A 17,842-nucleotide genomic window follows, 5' to 3' on the forward strand; every position below is an offset into this window, starting at 1 on the left:
GAGACCATTGTCAGTTGATGCAAGTTAGAGCAACTCTAGAATATTTTCCAACCTGTGTTGGAGCAGAGAATCAGGAAGCTGTAATTAGATTTTGGTTATCACCTTCTCCTCCCCTTCATCTCTCTAGGGTTGTGTGGTGGAGGAGGAGGTCTTTTGCTACCTGCTCGCTGATGCTCAGGTAGAGACAATCAAGTGCTTATCATGCATTCCTTACGGCTCCCACAACCTGTCAGGGGAACAGATAATGGAGCAGCCAAAGCTCCCTCCCCTCTCCCCTTCAATGCACCAGGTGGCCAACCCATGACGTTGTGATTATCAACTGTAGAGAACTGCTGCTCAGTGTCCCCTACTTCCTTCCTGTAGCAACAGGGCTGATTCAATCATTTCAGTTTAAAAATCTCAGAACATGGCTCATAGATAGTTTTCAATTCATATTTATCATCAGACACAAGCTTTCTTAACACAGTCATTCTTAAGGATCAGAAGCTGGATACTACTCTAGTAAAGGATGAGAGGGAAGTTCATTTTCCATCATTATTTAACCCTTGACCTCTCTGCTGGATGGACAGCAAGGATGATATTTTGAGACAGTAGCAGTGGTGGGTGTTGTGATGTAGGCAATTGTCCACTGGGAACTTGACTGAAATTACCAACTCACTCCACCTAGATCATTGAAAGCACCCCTCAATTGTACTAGCATTCACTGCTAGCCCTGGCTGAATTTTAACTGGCTACCTGCAGTTGAAAATACCAGAACTTAGTTTCCTAACAATTGTGGACTTCAATCAAAATCAATTTCTGAATTAGTGCATAAAGTATAAATTACCTCATTTCATTAGTTGTAGAACAAAATGTGTTCATTTAGGCAATACATAAGGGAGTTAGTAACTTCTGTTATAATGGATAAAAACCTATCCACAAATAAAACAATTTGTACATTAAGACTTGGCATTTAGATACTTTGTCAGCACTAGTAAATATGAAAACTCATTAGCTTCTATACATTCTTGCTGATCTTCCAACAAATTTGGGGAGTGGGAGGAGAAGTTCAGCTATAGATAAGAACTTAGTTTTCAGAAAAGTAACATTTTAATCAAAAGTCACCTTTTTTGGTGTTGAGATATGGGACCGCTCTGAGTTGATACTGTGTTTAGATGTAGGGCTGCTGGGAACACGCTGTGGATCAGGAATAGGGCGACCTTCTACTTCAGCCAGAATGCATTCTTGGTAAAGCGGGGATTTCAGAAAGCGAGTATAGCTATCAAACTTCATCAGATTAAAAATCTGAAATGTAAGTGCAGGGGGATAATGGTTATACAAGATTAAATCTCATATGAAGAATGCAGGCCTATTTTTCAAGTATTATGTTCTTAAAACTCAGAGCATTAATGTGAAGACAGATATCAGGCTTGCTTTTGTTGAAGAAAGTGGGAGTTGTGCATCAATTTCAAATGAAATAGAACTGAGTCCTAGTCTCTTAGCATAAGGCTTTATTTTTTCATAAGGTCCCAGAATGGTCAAAATGAAAACCAATGTAGATTAAAAAAAAAAGTTACTTACCTTTCGTAAATGTTCTTCAAGATGTGTTGCTCATGTCCATTCCATTCTAGGTGTGCATGTGCCTACATGTGCGGCTGTTGGAGATTTTTGCCTTAGTGATATCCGTAGGGTCAGCTGTGGCACCCTCTAGAGCGCTGCACTCATGTGTCAGTATATTAGGCACTGCTGGCCTTACTTCCTTTCAATTCCTTCTTGCCGGAAACTTCGACACAGGGGCAGGAGAGCAGGTAATGAAATGGACATGAGCAACACATCTCGAAGAACAACAGTTATGAAAGGTAGGTAACTTCTTTTTCTTCTTCAAGTGCCTGCTCATGTTGATTACATTCTAGGTGACTCGCAAGCAGTATCCCTGGAGGTGGGCTCAGAGTTCACGGATGTGCGGCTTGCAACACTGCTCTACCAAAGCTAGCATTGTCTCAGGCTTGCTGGGTAAGTGCATAATGAGATGTAAACATGTGGACAGATGACCAGTTAGTGGCCCAGCAGATATCCTGAATTGGCACCTGGGCCAGGAAGGCTGCTGCTGAAGCCTGCGCCCTAGTCAAGTTGCCAATCACAGTCGCCAGGAGAGGCACCTTCACCAGATCATAGCAGTAACAGATGCAGACCATGATCCAGGATAAAATCCTGTGCAACCTTTCATCCTGTCCACCACTGCAACGAACAACTGTGTTGACTTGAGAAATGGCTTAGTCCTGTCAATGTAGAAGGCAAGCGCCCTCCTGACGTCCAGGGTGAGCAATTTGTGTTTCTCTTCCAATTTATGAGACTTTGGAAAGAAGATGGGCAAGTATATGTCTTGGCCAGCATGAAATTGTGAAACTACCTTGGGTAGTTGGACCTTTTCCTTGTAGAACACCGTACAGGAAGGCTCTGAAGTAAGCGCTCTGATCTCAGAGACCCTACGGGCAGATGTTATTGTGACCAGGAAAGAAACTTTCCAGGAGAGGAGGAGAAGGGAGCAGGAAGCTAGAGGGAGGACCCATAAGCTGTGATAGCATGAGGTTCAGGTCCCAGGGAGGGATGGGATCCCCGATGTGCAGGTAGTGATGCTCCAGACCTTTCAAAACCCAGTTTGTCATGTCATGAGCGAAGACCAACCTGCCCTGGAGCAGAGGACGGAAGGCCGAAATAGCGGCCAAGTGGACTTTGATTGATGACAAGGATAACCGTTTGAGCTCGAGATGCAGAAGATAGTCCAGGATCGCCTGCAGAGAAGTCTGCTCAGCCCAGATACCCCAGTCCGAGGTCCAGCACATAAACCTCTTCCACTTGGCCAGGTGAGTCACTCTGGTCAAGGGCTTTATGCTACCCAACAAGATCTGTTGGACATGGGCTGAGCATTCCCCCTCATTCAGCCATGCTGTAGCCATGCCATCAAGTGCAACACCGCCAGATTTGGGTGTAGATGACTGCTGTGGGTCTGGGACAGCAGGTCCGGCCACAGGAATAGCTGCAGCAGGGCGGCTACTGAAAGATCCAGCAGCATGCCAGACCAGTGCTGTCAAGGCCACATGGGGGCTATCATAACAACCTTCACCCTATCCTCTTTGATCTTCACAAGGATTCTCTGGATCAACAGCACTGGCTAGAAGATATACATCAGGGCCCCCAACCAAGGGAGCAGAAAAGCATCTGACAAGTAGCCCCTGTCCATCCCCCGGATCAAACAGAACAGGTGACATTTCCTGATCTGATGGGATGCGAACAAGTCCACCTGGGGAATCCCCTACCTCCAGAAGATCATACTGCCTCCGGATGGAACAACCACTCATGGTGAGACAAGAAGGTCCTACTGACGTGATCTGCTAACACGTTCCTGGTCCCGGGCAGATGCACAGCTACCAGATGAATAGCATGCTGCACACAGAAGTCCCAAAGACGGAGAGCTTCTTGGCAAAGGGCCATCTGGCTCTGCCCTGCCTGTTGATGTAATATATCGCAGCAGTATTGTCCATCAGGACTTGTTCCTCAAGTGAGACAAGAAAGCCTGGCAGGCCAGGCAAACCGCTTTGAGCTCTCTGACGTTGATATGGAGGGCCAGATCAATCCATAGCCAGCAGCCTTGCGTGCTGAGATCGCCCAGGTGGGCTCTCCAGCCCAGGTCCAAAGCATCAGAGACCACGGTCTGTGACAGCGATGGGGCCATGAAGGGAACTCTCTCCAATACCGACCCGGGGTCCAACCACCAATCCAGGCACAACCAGATATGATCCAGCACCCTGACTACCCAGTCTACGTCGTGTCTGTTGGGTATGTAGATCAACGCCAGCCACACTTGCAGAGGCGGAGATGGAGCCAGGCACGACAGATCATGTATGTACATGTGACCATGTGGCCCAACAACCACAGGCAGGTGTGAGTAGTGGTGAGTGGGTGGTTCTTCACATGGGAGATCAGGTCTGACCCGGCCTGAAAACACACCTCCAGAAGGAAGGCTCTGGTCATGTGGAGAACCCCCACAATGAACTCTATTCATTGGACTGGCCTTAATGTGGATTTTTTCTCGTTTGTCAACAGGCCCAGGTTGTGACAGGTGGAACACACCAGACTGATGCTCCTCTGCACCTGAGACCAGCTCTTGATGAGCCAATCATCAAGATATGGAAAGACCTGGACCCCTCGATGCCTCAGGTAAGCAGCCACTGGCACCATACATTTTGTGAACACCCTTGGCACCGATGAGAGGCCAAAGGGCAGCGCCATGAATTGGAAATGGCGTCCACCCACTATGAAACAGAGGAAACGTCCGTGGTCTTGGAACATGGAAATAAGCATCCTTCAAGTCAAGGATGGCGTACCAGTCTCCTGGATCCAGGGAGGGGATGATGGAGGCCAGGCAAACCATGTGAAACTTCTATTTCTTGAGGCATTGCAGGTCCAGAATGGGTCTGAGGCCCCCTTTTGCTTTCAGGATTAGGAAGTAGTGGGAGTAGAATCCTTTTCCTTTCATGTCCTGAGGGATCTCCTCTACTGCCCCCAAGTGCAGGAGATTAGCCCCGAGATACTATCACCAGCATCCAGTGGTCCGAGGTGACCCGAGACCAGGCCGAATGGTAGGGATGAAGATGGTCGAGGAAAGAATAAGGTGGATCCGGGGAGCTGACTGGGGTGTCACTCTCGAGCGCACCTTCAAAATGCATGCTTCTGGCCCCTGGGATGCTTTGCCAGGTCAGGCTGCGGGGATGAGCAGGAGGAGGAAGGGCAGTGACTAAAGCTTGTGTCTCTATCCCTTCTCCTCACAGACTTCTGTCAAGGCTGCCAAGGCCTGGGTGGTGGCAGCCGGAATTTCTTCCTTGTCGATTGTGGCATATGCAGACCCAGGGAACGAAGGGTGGCCCGAGTGTGCTTTAGGCCATGCAGCTGTGCATCTGTCTGCTCTGTGAAGAGACCATTCCCATCAAATGGGAAATCTTGAATTGAGGCCTGCAGTTCTTGGGATAGGCCAGTGGTCTGAAGCCAGGAACTGCGCCTCATGACCACCACTGATGCAACCATCCCAGCTCTGAGCCAGCTGTGTCCCACACCATTTGAAGGGAGTATCTTGCTACTGCAGTACCCTCCTCCACCATGGTGACAAACTCCTGGGCCAAGTCCTGGGGCAGGGACTCCTTGAACTTACAGTGGGAGTCCCATAAGTTAAAATTGTATCTGCCCAAAAAACCCGATGGTTCACCATCCAGAACTGAAGGCTGGCTGTTGTATAAATTTTCCTCCCAAAATGGTCCAGCCTCTTGGCCACTTTATTTTTGGGGGTTGAACTGCTGTGTCCTTGCTTTTCCTTTTCATTGGCCACAGACACAACCAGCTAGCCTGGAGCCATGTACTCAAACCCCTTGGCTGGGATGAAGTACTTTTTCTCAGCCCTCTTGGAGGTGGGAAGGATGGATGATGGGGTTTGTCAGAAGGCCATGGCAATTTTCAAAACCCCATCATGCACTGGTAGTGCAACACGAGCACGGACAGACGCCAACAGAACATTGAACAGGGTGTCTACATGCTCAGCTATTTCCTCTACTTCTAGGCCCAAGTTCTCGGCCACCCATCAAAGCAGAGCCAGGTGCTCTTTAAAATCATCCGGCAGGCCCAGCACCACCTCATCCAGGGATGAGGAAGACTGTACTGCCCAGGAGAGGCCCCAGGGCATCATCGCATGTGGAAGAGGAGGGTTTTGGGGTGGACACTCGCTCCTCTACCACGACCTATGAGTGCTGTCAACAGTTGCTCCGAGGTGGTGGCTGATGAATGCTACAAAGAGAGCATCAGCATCAAAGGCAAGCTCCACGCACTCCAGAAGAGCCACTGCGTTGGCCACTGGTCTTGTTGCCAAGGCAGCATTGCACAGGTTGACAAACCCTCAGATGCTCAATTGCACTGGTGATGCCTCAGCAAGGGGAAGTGGAGTGAGTGCCCACCCCGAAACCCCCTTCCTCCATGTGGGATGATGCCAGCAGTACAGTCATCCTCATCCCTGAACAAGATGGTGCCTGAATCTGTTGGCTAACCATCGTCACTGGAGACTGGTACTTCAAATAGGAGGACCGGGGGACCGGTACCACAATGGAGACCGTTCCCACAGTGTGGGGGATGGGGTTCTGAACGAGAAGACTACCGGCAGGAAGATGAACAGTGCCAGCTATATGGTGACCCACACTGAGAGGGTGGAGACCATGATCGCGGTGCTGGTGATTTTGGGTGAGCAGCAGAGGACCTGGGCTGCAAAGCCAGAGATCTGTGGCATGGAGATGGAGAGCACTGCCTCGGCTCTGAGGATCGGTGGCACTCAACTGCCTTCTGGGTGGTCCTGATGACTAGCTTGCTCTCATAGGGAGTCTTTGCCACTTCCTGTGGCACATGAGGTGCCGCAGAGCTGGTAGAGGACTCTGCTTTCTAGGCACCGGGAAAGCCTGGGAAGGCGTCAGTCCCGCCAAAAGTCTGGGTCTCCTACTGCTCCCAGGAGTCAGTGGTGGATCCTTTGTGGGGGTAGGGGCCCCGATTGGGGAGACTCGTCCATGTGGTTCTGGTGTGGGTGGGAGGCCTGAACTGGGTCCTTTGCCCTATACCCAATGGCCTTTCTTGCCGGGTGCTGGGGAGCCCTGCTTCTTGGCCTTCTTTTTGGGCACTGGTGACAGAGAGTGGTGCTGGATGGAGCACAGTGTCAGGGGTGTGCTAGGCACCCAGGCCGAGGTACTAGAGGTAAAGTCCAGCCAGGAAGCTTCGGAAGCTGGGTGGAGAGCAGCCTCCATGAGGAGGGCCCTCAGATGGATGTCGCACTTTTTCTGGGTCCTGGGTCGAAAGTTTTTGCAAATGCAACACTCGTACTTCACATGTGACTCCTCCAGGTATTTCAGGCAGCTGCTGTGGGGTCACTAACAGGCAAAGGCCTGTTGCAATCCACGCAGGGCTTAAACCCTAGAGACCGGGCCATACCCGCCTGGGACAAAGTCCCCACTGCGACTCTAACTTTTAACTACACTTAACTACATTACACTGACTATTATAAACAAACTATTTACAAAGCCCTAAGGCTCACAATCAGATGAGACAAAAAATGCTAGCCCTTGCTAGGCAAGGAAAAGGTGCTCTGACTAACCACCACAGGCAGTAAGAAGGAACTGAGAGAGGGTTGGGCCGACATCACCTAATATACTGATTCCTGAGCGCGGCACTCAAGAGAGTGCTATAGCTGACCCTAGAGATACCGCTAAGGGAAAAATCTCCGATGATCGCACATGTGAGTGTGTGCACACCTAGAATGGAATCAACATGAACAAGCACTCGAAGAAGAATCAATGTTTTTAACATATACAAAAATAATTTAATTAAAACAGATTTTTAAAGTAAACATGTTTCTTTTTAAAATTCTATTTTAAAATTAAATTTGAAATTATGAGCACCTATAAAGCCTAAACTTACTCTAATATATTAAAATCATTTACATCATTTTAAAAAAATTAAGCAGTATATATTTACTTCCAAAGTTCTAAAGAAATTTGAACCACTTGAATTGATGCACGGCAGCTGGAAAACTTTTACCCTACCAGCATCCGTCAGGTCAGCCTGGGTGCCTCCTGGAGTTGCGCCTTCATGGCACTCAATATAGAGCTCTGCTGACTCACCACACCCCCAGTTCCTTATTGCGTGCTACTCCGACAGAGGGATAGGAGAGTGGGTATTGGAATGGACATGAAGAACACATCTCAAAGAACAGTTATGAGAAGGAGAATAACCGTTTTTTCTTCTTTGAGTGGTTGTTCATGTCAATTCCAATCAGATGACTCACAAGCCCAAGCTCAGGAGATCGGGTCGGAGTCATCCATTGATTGGAGCACCGCTCTTCCAAAGGCAACATCGTCTTTGGCCTGCTGGGTGATTGCGTAGTGCGTGGTGAAAGTGTGTATGGAGAACCACACCGCTGCTCTGCAGATTTCCTGGGTGGGAACCTGTGCCAGGAACACCGTTAAAGAGGCCTGAGCCCTGCTGGAGTGCGCAGTGATCAGGGGAGCAGGCACACCTGCCAGGTTGTAGCACTCACGGATGCAAGATTTGATCCATGACAAAATCCATTGAGAAGAGTCAGGAAGACCTTTTATTCTGTCTGCCACTACCACAAATAACTGGATGGACTTTTGGAACGGTTTCATTCTCTCGATGTAGAAGGCTAGTGCTCTGTAGTCACCCAGTGAGTGAAGTCTCTGCTCCCTGACACTGGAGTGTGGCATAGGATAGAATACTGGGAGGAAGATATCCTGGCTAATGTGAAACTGGGAGACAACCTTCAGGAGGAAAGCCGGGTGAGGCCTGAGCTGAACCTTGTCCTTATAGAACACAGTGTAAGGAGGTTCTGATGTTAGGACCTTGAGCTCAGACACCCTCCTGGCTGAGGTTATCACTACCAGAAACACCACCTTGTATGAGAGTTGGAGTAGGGAGCATGTTGCCAAAGGTTCAAAGGGTGGACCCATGAGTTTGGAAAGGACTAGATTGAAGTCTCAAACCGGTACAGGCTGTCGGACATGCGGGTATAGCCTGTTGAGACCTTTAAGGAAACAGCTGACCATAGGATTAGCAAAGTTCAAGCAGACCTCTGCGCCTGGGTGGAAGGCAGAGATGGCAGCCAAGTGAACCTTTATTGACGACATGGACAACCCCTGCTGCTTGAGATGGAGAGGACAGTCCAGTGTAAGTGGTACAGAGGAGAGCATTGGGGACCAACGGTGCTGCATCGACCAGATTGAAAATCTCTTCCACTTGGCAAGGTATGTGACCCTTGTGGAAGGTTTCCTACTGCCAAGGAGGACTTGTCTAACCGGGTCCGAGCAGGAGAGCTCCATCGGGTTCAGCCGTGGAGCTTCCACCCCATGAGGTATAGCGACTTGAGGTTCGGGTGTTGGAGACAGCCGTGATCCTGCATTAGCAAGTCCAGGAAGAACAGCAAGGTGACTGGGGCTTCCATGGACATTTCCAGGAGTATTGTGTACAAGTGCTGACGGGGCCAGGCTGGAGCTATCAATATGACCGAGGCTTGAGGAGCACCTTCTGGATGAGAGGGATAGGTGGAAATGCATATAGGAGATGGCCTCCCCATGGGAGGAGGAACACGTCTGCGATGGAGCCCAGGCTGTGACTCAGGAAGGAGCAAAACTGCTGGCACTTTCTGTTGCATCGCATGGTGACCAGGTCTGTCTGGGGAAAACCACCCCGATGGAAGATTGAGTTCACAATGTCCAGGCGAAGGGACCACTCTTGGCCGTGGAATGATCTGCTGAGATAGTCCACCAACTCATTCTGTGCTCCAGGGACTTGTATGACTGCTTCTGTTTCCTGCAGAGAAGCTCTTGCTACGTGCACTGGCAGAGAGGTTTAACAGTGTGATGTTATATGATTAAAACATGGCCAGGTAGATCATTGTTGCTACCACTGTTATATAATTGCTACAAATCTTATACAAAATGTGTCAAGTAAGCTGTTAATAGAAAAGTTATGATTTGCTGAATATGATTATGCTATTTGTATGCATGTGTAAGAAGAGTCAGGATGAGCTCTACCCTGACATCTGGTGGTGAGTCATGGTGGGTTGTGGAAAAGAACTCAGGGGCTGATCTCATTTGCATAGGCACACCCACCCTGCCTAGATGGTCACTTTGGCTGCTGTAGGAGCCCCAGTTTCTCTGTTATTGGGGCAGGAATAAACTGTTATTATCCTGATTATGTGAATCAAGGATAGTGGAACGGTACTCGGCCTTTTGTTATGATGGAGGGACTCACCATCAACTAAGCAGTACTTGCTAGGCAAGGTCATGGGTTCCAAAACCCAGTGAATAGAGAGAGGCTGGGGACAGGTATTAATACTTGGTGGTATGGGTCCCCTGGTAAGGGCCTTACATGCTAATTGCAATTCCTCCTCTCTCCATTGTGGAATATCAGAACTAATTTTGATTCTATTAGGAGTCTAGTTACAGGCTGCTGAGCTGAATTCACTTTGGGCTAATGGTACACTGGCACTGAGGCTCCCCTACTACTAGCTGAAATCATAAAAGAGCTAAACTTACTAAGAGCTGAAATCACTGAGTGTTGTGTTAAGTAGTGGGGGAGCCTGAAGATATATGGTGGAGCAGTTTGCGGGACGGCGAGCAGAGCAGAGCAGTTTGTTGGATACCTGGAGCAGCTCATTGGGGGCGGCTGGCACAGCGGAGCCCCATGGAGAGGTGGGGCAATCAGCTTTGGACCACATAAGGTGCCCCTTAAACCCCCCTGCCCCTATCTCCACCCAGGTGGGAGGCAAAACTCTGCAGATAAACTTTCAAACTCTGGGGCTGCCCTGACCATGGACAGAGACTTTTGGGTCGTTGGACTTTTGGGACTTTGGGTGATTTTGGGTTGCTGGACTCAAAAACCAAAGGGAAAGGACACGGCCCAATTTGCTTGGGGTGGGTTTTTTGCTCATGGGTTGTGTATGAATCCTGTTGGTGGTGTTTCCCCAACATAATGCCACATTGTTTCTCTCTGTTATTAAAAGGCTTTTTGCTACACTCAGACTATGTGCCTGTGAGAGGGGAAGTATTGCCTCTTAGAGGCGCCCAGTGGGGGTGGTATATATTTGTCCCAGGTCACTGGGTGTGGGCTCGAGCTGGTTTTGCATTGCGTTATTGGAATGGAACCCCTAGATACTGAACCCGGCCCTTGTTGCTGACAACTCTGATGGACAGAAGGGTTACACATGTATCATTTTGTATCTGAAGTTATGAATATTAACTATGTACCTGTATTGCAAATGTTTGCTTCTGCGGTAACACCAAGATATTTAGCCAGCACATTGTGAAGGGACTATTCAAGTTGAATGGTCCATCAACGAAGACTTAACTCATAATGGACTATGGAAGACACCTATCTACACTTATGGACTTTCCTGAGGACGTTCTAACTAGAGTATGGGTAATGGCCTCTGCTATGATTAAGCAAAGCATGGATGGACATGTGACTTGCCCATGCGACTCCAAACCTCATCTTGTTACCTGTAATTTGCCACAAACTAGAACAATGGGTTTTCCCTTCACTTCGCAGAAGCTATAAAAGGCCCTGGAAACATCTCCATTTTGCCTTTTTCCGGCTCAAACCTCTGGACTATGGACTTAGAGTAATGGGAGCATTCTAACCAAAGAATTTGGAAGCAACCAGAGACTTAACAAGCCAGCAGTTCAATCCATCACTACTAAAAGCCTGATCCAAGAACTTTGCAATTATTGTATGTATTTGATTCTTTTAGCCAATTTTAACTCTCACCTTTCTTTCTTTTTCTTTCTTTCTTATAAATAAACCTTTAGATATTAGATACTAAAGGATTGGCAACAGTGTGATTATTGTGTAATATCTGCGTTATATATTGACCTGGGTATGTGGTTGGTCCTTTCGATCAGAAGAACCCTTTTGTTTGATGAAATTGGTTTTAAATAACCAACTCATCATTAAGTCTAGTGTCTGGGTGTTGAATGCAGGACTGGAAAACCTAAAGAGGCTGCATTTCTGACTTGTTAGCCAATGTGGTGAGACAGAAGTTTACTTTTGTTGCTCGATTGGTATATCTCATGGAAGAATAACCCCGGTTTTGGGGTATGTCTGCCCCTTTTCCCAATAGCTTGTCCTGAATTTGGTATTCTCAGTTGTGACCCACGGAGACACAGTGACAATCAGTAATCCAGGAAGGGAGATTCTGGCGGTCAGAAACAAAATCCTTTTGGAAAAAAATATGCAAAATGCTAAGATGACAAACTCTATAACCCCAGAGGAAGCAGAATGCAGAATAATTATTTATATTCTTAGAAGCGGCTATAGGCTATCAATATCCTTTTAATTCAGGTCATTTTTATACTAGAAATACGTGTACTACAGTTTACCTTCAAATGGGCTATGTTGTCTTTGGACCCCGAAATGTCTGTTCTTATGCTACTAAAACATAAAAACAGACACCTAACTAGATATTTTAAGGCTATCTTTATCCCAGTTAGGAAAGCTTGCTTCAACAAATATCTTCTCCTGTTTTGGAGCAATAGAAATCATAGGATCATTTGGATTAGAAAAGAGTACGTCATATAATCAATCCTCTGCAATGTGAAGAATATACACTACAAGGGAATGGACTACAGTATTACCCAGTAGAGCAGTGTTTCTGAACTTGGAGGTCATGGGATAGGTCTTGGGGGGGGGGGGGGGAGGTGTCACAAGCAGGACCAGCATTAGGGGGTTAGAAGCAGGGAAATTGCAAGGGGCTCTATGTCACAGGGGACCCCGGGAAGCTAATATATATGTTTCAGCCCCGAGCCGTGCAGGATGGCTGAAGCCCCGCGCCGTGCGGGGTGGCTGAAGCCCGCAGCTCAAAGACCCACAGCCTAAGGTAGGGGATCACAAGATTTTTTAATAGGGAGGTCACACTTTATTTATTTATTCCAAACAGGATAGCCAGCACAAAAAGGTTGAGGAAACACTGCACTACATGGTCTCCTTCATTTGTGTTCAACTCCAGTACTTGGGTCATGAAAAAAATCAAAATAATAAATAATAAACCACAACAATAAATATTTACTACTTCAAATCTGGATGGACCAGCTTAAGTATGGAATAAAAAGCCTTTGTAGAAAATAGTTTCCATTTAAGACAGGATAATCTATTACTACGCCAAAGGTATATTCACAGAGGAATATACAAGAAGTTACAGCAGAAATTGAATTTTAAAAGGTCTCAATTCCATATCTGACAGGTTGCTAGTATTTATAATGTGGTTGTGCCCAACATGTGCTAGGCACTTTCCAGTTAGAGGAAGATACAGTACCTGCCAATATACATTCCCTGAAAGAATACAAAGTAAGGCTTTGTCTGAGCTAGGACTAAGATGCTAACGGAAACACCATTAGCTTAATTTTAGCTGGTCAAATTATAGCCTAGGTTCCTGAGAATTCCTGTTTTAAAATTGTTTCTAGGGCCTACCCATTGTTATAATAGGTGTGTAGTAGCACAAATGCAACACATCAAAAAAGTAAGAAAATTAGACCAGCAGACTCTGTAGAAAGTATTCCCAATTGTTCAATAACTGTTTTGTTTTGAATGCAAAAGGTTATACTATTTAAATTGCATCAGCCTTTAGTTTTTTTTCAGAGACAAAGCTTTAAAACGCCCCTTATTTGACCATTTAATCAAAGTAAAAGCAAAATTCCCTAAAGACAAACACTTTCATGAACCATTTGGATTGAAAATGGCAGAAATGTATCCAAGTAGCATTATTTATACTATCCCTGATTGCTAAAGTAACATTTCAATTGAATTAAGATTTTCAGATTGTTTGATGTGTTAACAGTTAGTAGTCTCATACAACAAATGTACACACACACACACACACACACACACACACACACACACCCTTATGCAAATTCCCCCATGCAAACTCCGGTGGGGGAATTCCAACGTACAATTACTAGATTACATAACCTGTTTTTATATTTGCTATCATCTATTTTCTTCCTACATGTGACAAAATATGCAGCAAGTGAAAATGTTTGTTTGTTTAAAAATACATAAATATAACACATTAAAGTAAAAAGTAAATTACATATGTTAATAAAAAGCAGTTACATATTTAGTAGCTACCTGAAGCTGCTGTTCTTTGAACATATCTGGACGTGGAGCACTGAGAATATCATCTGCCAACTGTGCCTGGCTATCAATATTAACTGGGGTTGTAGCTTTGCTACACAAAAACCTGCTGAAGATCTCCCGAGCTCTGTAAGAAAGCTACAAAACAGAATTCTTATCAGCATTAATTTATTTTTACAAAACAAGACATAAAAACATAATTATGACCATATCGGTCAGACCCAATGGTCCATCTAGCCCAGTACCCTGTCTTCCGACAGCAGCAGATGCCAGGTGATTCAGAGGAATCAAACAAAACAGGGCACTTATTCAAATGATCCACGCCCTGTAACCCAGTCCCAGCTTCTTGCAGTCAGATGTTTAAGGACATCCAGAGAATGGGGTTCCGTCCCTGACCATCTTGGCTAGTAGCCATTGATGCACCTATCCTCCATGAACTTATCTAATTTTTTTTGGAACCCACTTATACTTTTGACCTTGACTACATTCCCTGGTCATAAATTCCACAGGTTGATTGTGTGTTCTGTGAAGAACTGCTTCCTTTTTTTGCTTTAAACCTGCTGCCTGTTAAATTTATTGTGTTATTCCTACTGCTTGTGTTACGTGAAGGGGTAAATAGTTTTTCCCTATTCACTTTCTCCACACCATTCATGATTTTATAGACTTCAATCATATCCCTCCTTATTCGTCTCTTTTCTAAGATGAACAGTCCCAGTCTTTAATTTCTCCTCATATGGAAGTAGTTCCATACCTTTAATCATTTTTGTTACCCTTTTCTCTACCTTTTCCAATTCTAATATATCTATTTTGAGATGGGGCAACTATAACTGTATGCAATATTCAAGGTGTGGATGTACCATGGACTTTTATAGAGGCTTTATGATCTTTTCTATTTTATTATCAATTATTTTCCTATTGGTTCCTAACAGGCTGTTAGCTTTTTGGACTGCCACTGCACATTAAGCAGATATTTTCAGAGAACTAGCCACAATGCCGCCAAGATCTCTTTGAGTGATAACTGCTAATTTAGACCGCATCATTTTGTATGTAGAGTTGGGATTATATTTTCCAATCTGCATTACTTTCCATTTATCAACATTGAATTTCATCTGCCATTTTGTTGCCCAGTCACCCAGTTTTGTGAAATCCCTTTGTAACTCTTTGCAATTAATTTTGGATTTAACTATCCTGAGTAATTAGGTATCAACTGAAAATTTTGCCATTTCACTGTTCACTGCCTTTTCCAGATGATTTATGAATGTATTTACCACCACAGATTCCAGTATAGATCCTTGGGGGACCCCGCTATCTACCTCTCTCTATTCTGTAAACTGACCGTTTATTCCTACCTTTTAACCGGTTACTGACCCATGAGAGGACCTTCCCTCTTATCCCATGACTGTCTACTTTGCTTAAGAGCCTTTGTTGAGGGACCTTGTCAAAGGCTTTCTGAAAATCCAAGTACCCTATAACCACTGGATCACCCTTGACCACGTTTGTTCACCCTCTCAAAAGATCTACTGGATTGATGAGGCATGATTTCCATTTACTAAAGCCGTGTTGACTCTTCCCCCAACATATTGTGTTCATCTATGTGTCTGATAATTCTGTTCTTTACTGCAGTTTCAGCCACTGTGTCCGGTACTAAAGTTAGGCATACCCACCTGTAATTGCCAGGATGGCCTCTGGAGCCTTTTCTAAAAATTGCATCACATTAGCTATCCGCCAGTTATCTAGTACAGAGGCTGATTTAAGTGATAGGTTACATTCCATAGTTAGTAGTTCTGCAATTTCATAGTTGAGTTGCTTCAGAACTATTGGGTGATAACCATCTGGTCATGGTGACTTATTACTGTTTAATTTATCCATCTATTCCAAAACCTCCTCCACTGACACCTCAATCTGGGTCAGTTCCTCAGATCTGTCACCTAAAAAGAATGGCTCAAGTGTGGAAATCTCCCTCACATTCTCTGCAGTGCAGACCAATGAAAAGAAGTCATTTAGCTTCTCCACAACAGAACTGTCTTCCTTGAGTGCTCCTTTAGCACCTCAGCCAGTGGCCCCACTCACTAATATGGTTCCTGCTTCTGATGTGTTTATAACAATCCAAGTGTATGTTAAATATGCTATTTCTGTACACTCTAGTTCCCAAATGAAAAAGATAAGCAATTATGTATCTCAGTATATGGGGAGCCTTAATTTGGTCTCTAGAGAAAAGGAAGGAGCTTAGTTTTTCAATCTTTCAAATAAACACTGATGTCTTTTGCCCACCTACATTACTCCTTTTGTTTTCCTTTGTTGAGATTTAAAAATCTAAAAGCTACTGTTTATTGCAATTTTAGTAAACATCTCTTTTTGTAAATTTTTAGGTTGCCAAAATTTTTATTCCCTTTAACATTACAAATATTTTTGTCAGAGCAGTTCCTAAGTAATTAAATGTTCCGATCAAGAGAATTTACAATAAAATTTAAAATATTCAAAGTGCAATAATAATAAATGTCAAGCCTGTCAAATGTTTCTTCAAAAGTATAATAAAAGCTTGTGACTTAGTGCTTTTTTTAAAAAAATCACTAAAAAATTCTTTAAGACTTAAATTAGAGAAGGCAGTAAAATTTAACCATATACTTGAATATCTGCAGTAAAAAAAAATCTTGATCTTTCTATTTTTTACTTACTTACTTTATAAACAACTAAATTCTGAATACAACAAACGGAAATTAAACCAAATTGGGTTCAATACCCTGAGGTGGTTTCAGAAAAACAAGGAAGTACTAGTGAAAGGCTTTTGACACAATCCCACATGATATTCTCATAAACCAACAACAGAAATGTGGTATAGATTAAATTACTATAAGGTGGGTGTAAAACTGATTTAAAGATATAGCATAGTTATCAGTGGTTTGCTGGGGGGGATCTAGTGGGGTCCTGGAGGGGACTGTCCTAAGTCCGGTACTATTCAATATTTTCATTAGTGACCTGGATAATGGAGTGGTGAGTATGCTTTAAAATGTGCTGATGATATCAAGATGGGAGGGATTGAAAACCCTTGGGAGGACAGGCTTAGAATTAAAAATGACCAGATAAATTGAGGGATCATTCTGAAATCAACAAGATGAAATTCAATAAAGACAAGTTCAAAGTAGTGCATTTAAGATGGAAAAAAAATCAATCGCACAACTACAAAATGGGAAATAACTGGCTAGGTGGTAGTACTGCCAAAAAGCATCTACGGGTTATGGTGAGTCGCAAATTGAATACGAGTCAACAGTGTGATGCAGTTGTGAAAAAAAGCGAATATCATTATGCGTTGTTTTAACTGAAGTATCATATGTAAAACATGGGAGGAAACTGCCCTGCTCTACTCTGCACTGGTGAGGCCTCAGCCACAGTACTGTGTCCAGTTTTGGGTGACACACTTTAAGAAAGATAGGTTTCAGAGTAGCAGCCGTGTTAGTCTGTATTCGCAAAAAGAAAAGGAGTACCGGTGGCACCTTAGAGACTAACAAATTTATTAGAGCATAAGCTTTCGTGAGCTACAGCTCACTTCATCGGATGCATTTAGTGGAAAAAACAGAGGAGAGATTTATATACACACACACACAGAACATGAAACAATGGGTTTATCATACACACTGTAAGGAGAGTGATCACTTAAGATAAGCCATCACCAGCAGCAGGGGGGGGGAAAGGAGGAAAACCTTTCATGGTGACAAGCAAGGTAGGCTAATTCCAGCAGTTAACAAGAATATCAGAGGAACAGTGGGGGGTGGGGTGGGAGGGAGAAATACCATGGGGAAATAGTTTTACTTTGTGTAATGACTCATCCATTCCCAGTCTCTATTCAAGCCTAAGTTAATTGTATCCAGTTTGCAAATTAATTCCAATTCAGCAGTCTCTCGGAGTCTGTTTTTGAAGCTTTTTTGTTGAAGTATAGCCACTCTTAGGTCTGTGATCGAGTGACCAGAGAGATTGAAGTGTTCTCCAACTGGTTTTTGAATGTTATAATTCTTGACGTCTGATTTGTGTCCATTCATATGTTGACAAACTGGAGAGAGTCCAGAGGAGAGCAACCAAAATGAAAAAAGGCTTAATAAATCTCACCTATAAGGAAAGGTTAAAAAAAACTTGGTACATT

At 44.6% G+C, this 17,842-nt stretch overlaps 1 protein-coding gene across 14 annotated transcripts in view; it reads right to left on the minus strand.

Moving 5' to 3' along the window:
- RGS12 (regulator of G protein signaling 12) overlaps positions 1-17,842 on the minus strand; it is a 173,554-nt gene that overhangs the window by 34,050 nt on the left and 121,662 nt on the right. For 13 of the 14 annotated variants that reach the window (XM_043512523.1, XM_038400158.2, XM_043512522.1 and 10 more), the window contains 2 exons: positions 13,702-13,845; positions 1,105-1,284 (listed from right to left, as the gene is read on the minus strand). In XM_043512523.1, the coding sequence (XP_043368458.1) occupies positions 1,105-1,284; positions 13,702-13,845 (324 nt within the window). The remainder of the gene's footprint in view (positions 1-1,104; positions 1,285-13,701; positions 13,846-17,842) is intronic. The other variant, XM_038400163.2, reaches the window with a different exon arrangement.

This window comes from Dermochelys coriacea, chromosome 4 (assembly GCF_009764565.3).
Source record: "Dermochelys coriacea isolate rDerCor1 chromosome 4, rDerCor1.pri.v4, whole genome shotgun sequence".
NCBI lineage: Eukaryota > Metazoa > Chordata > Testudines > Dermochelyidae > Dermochelys > Dermochelys coriacea.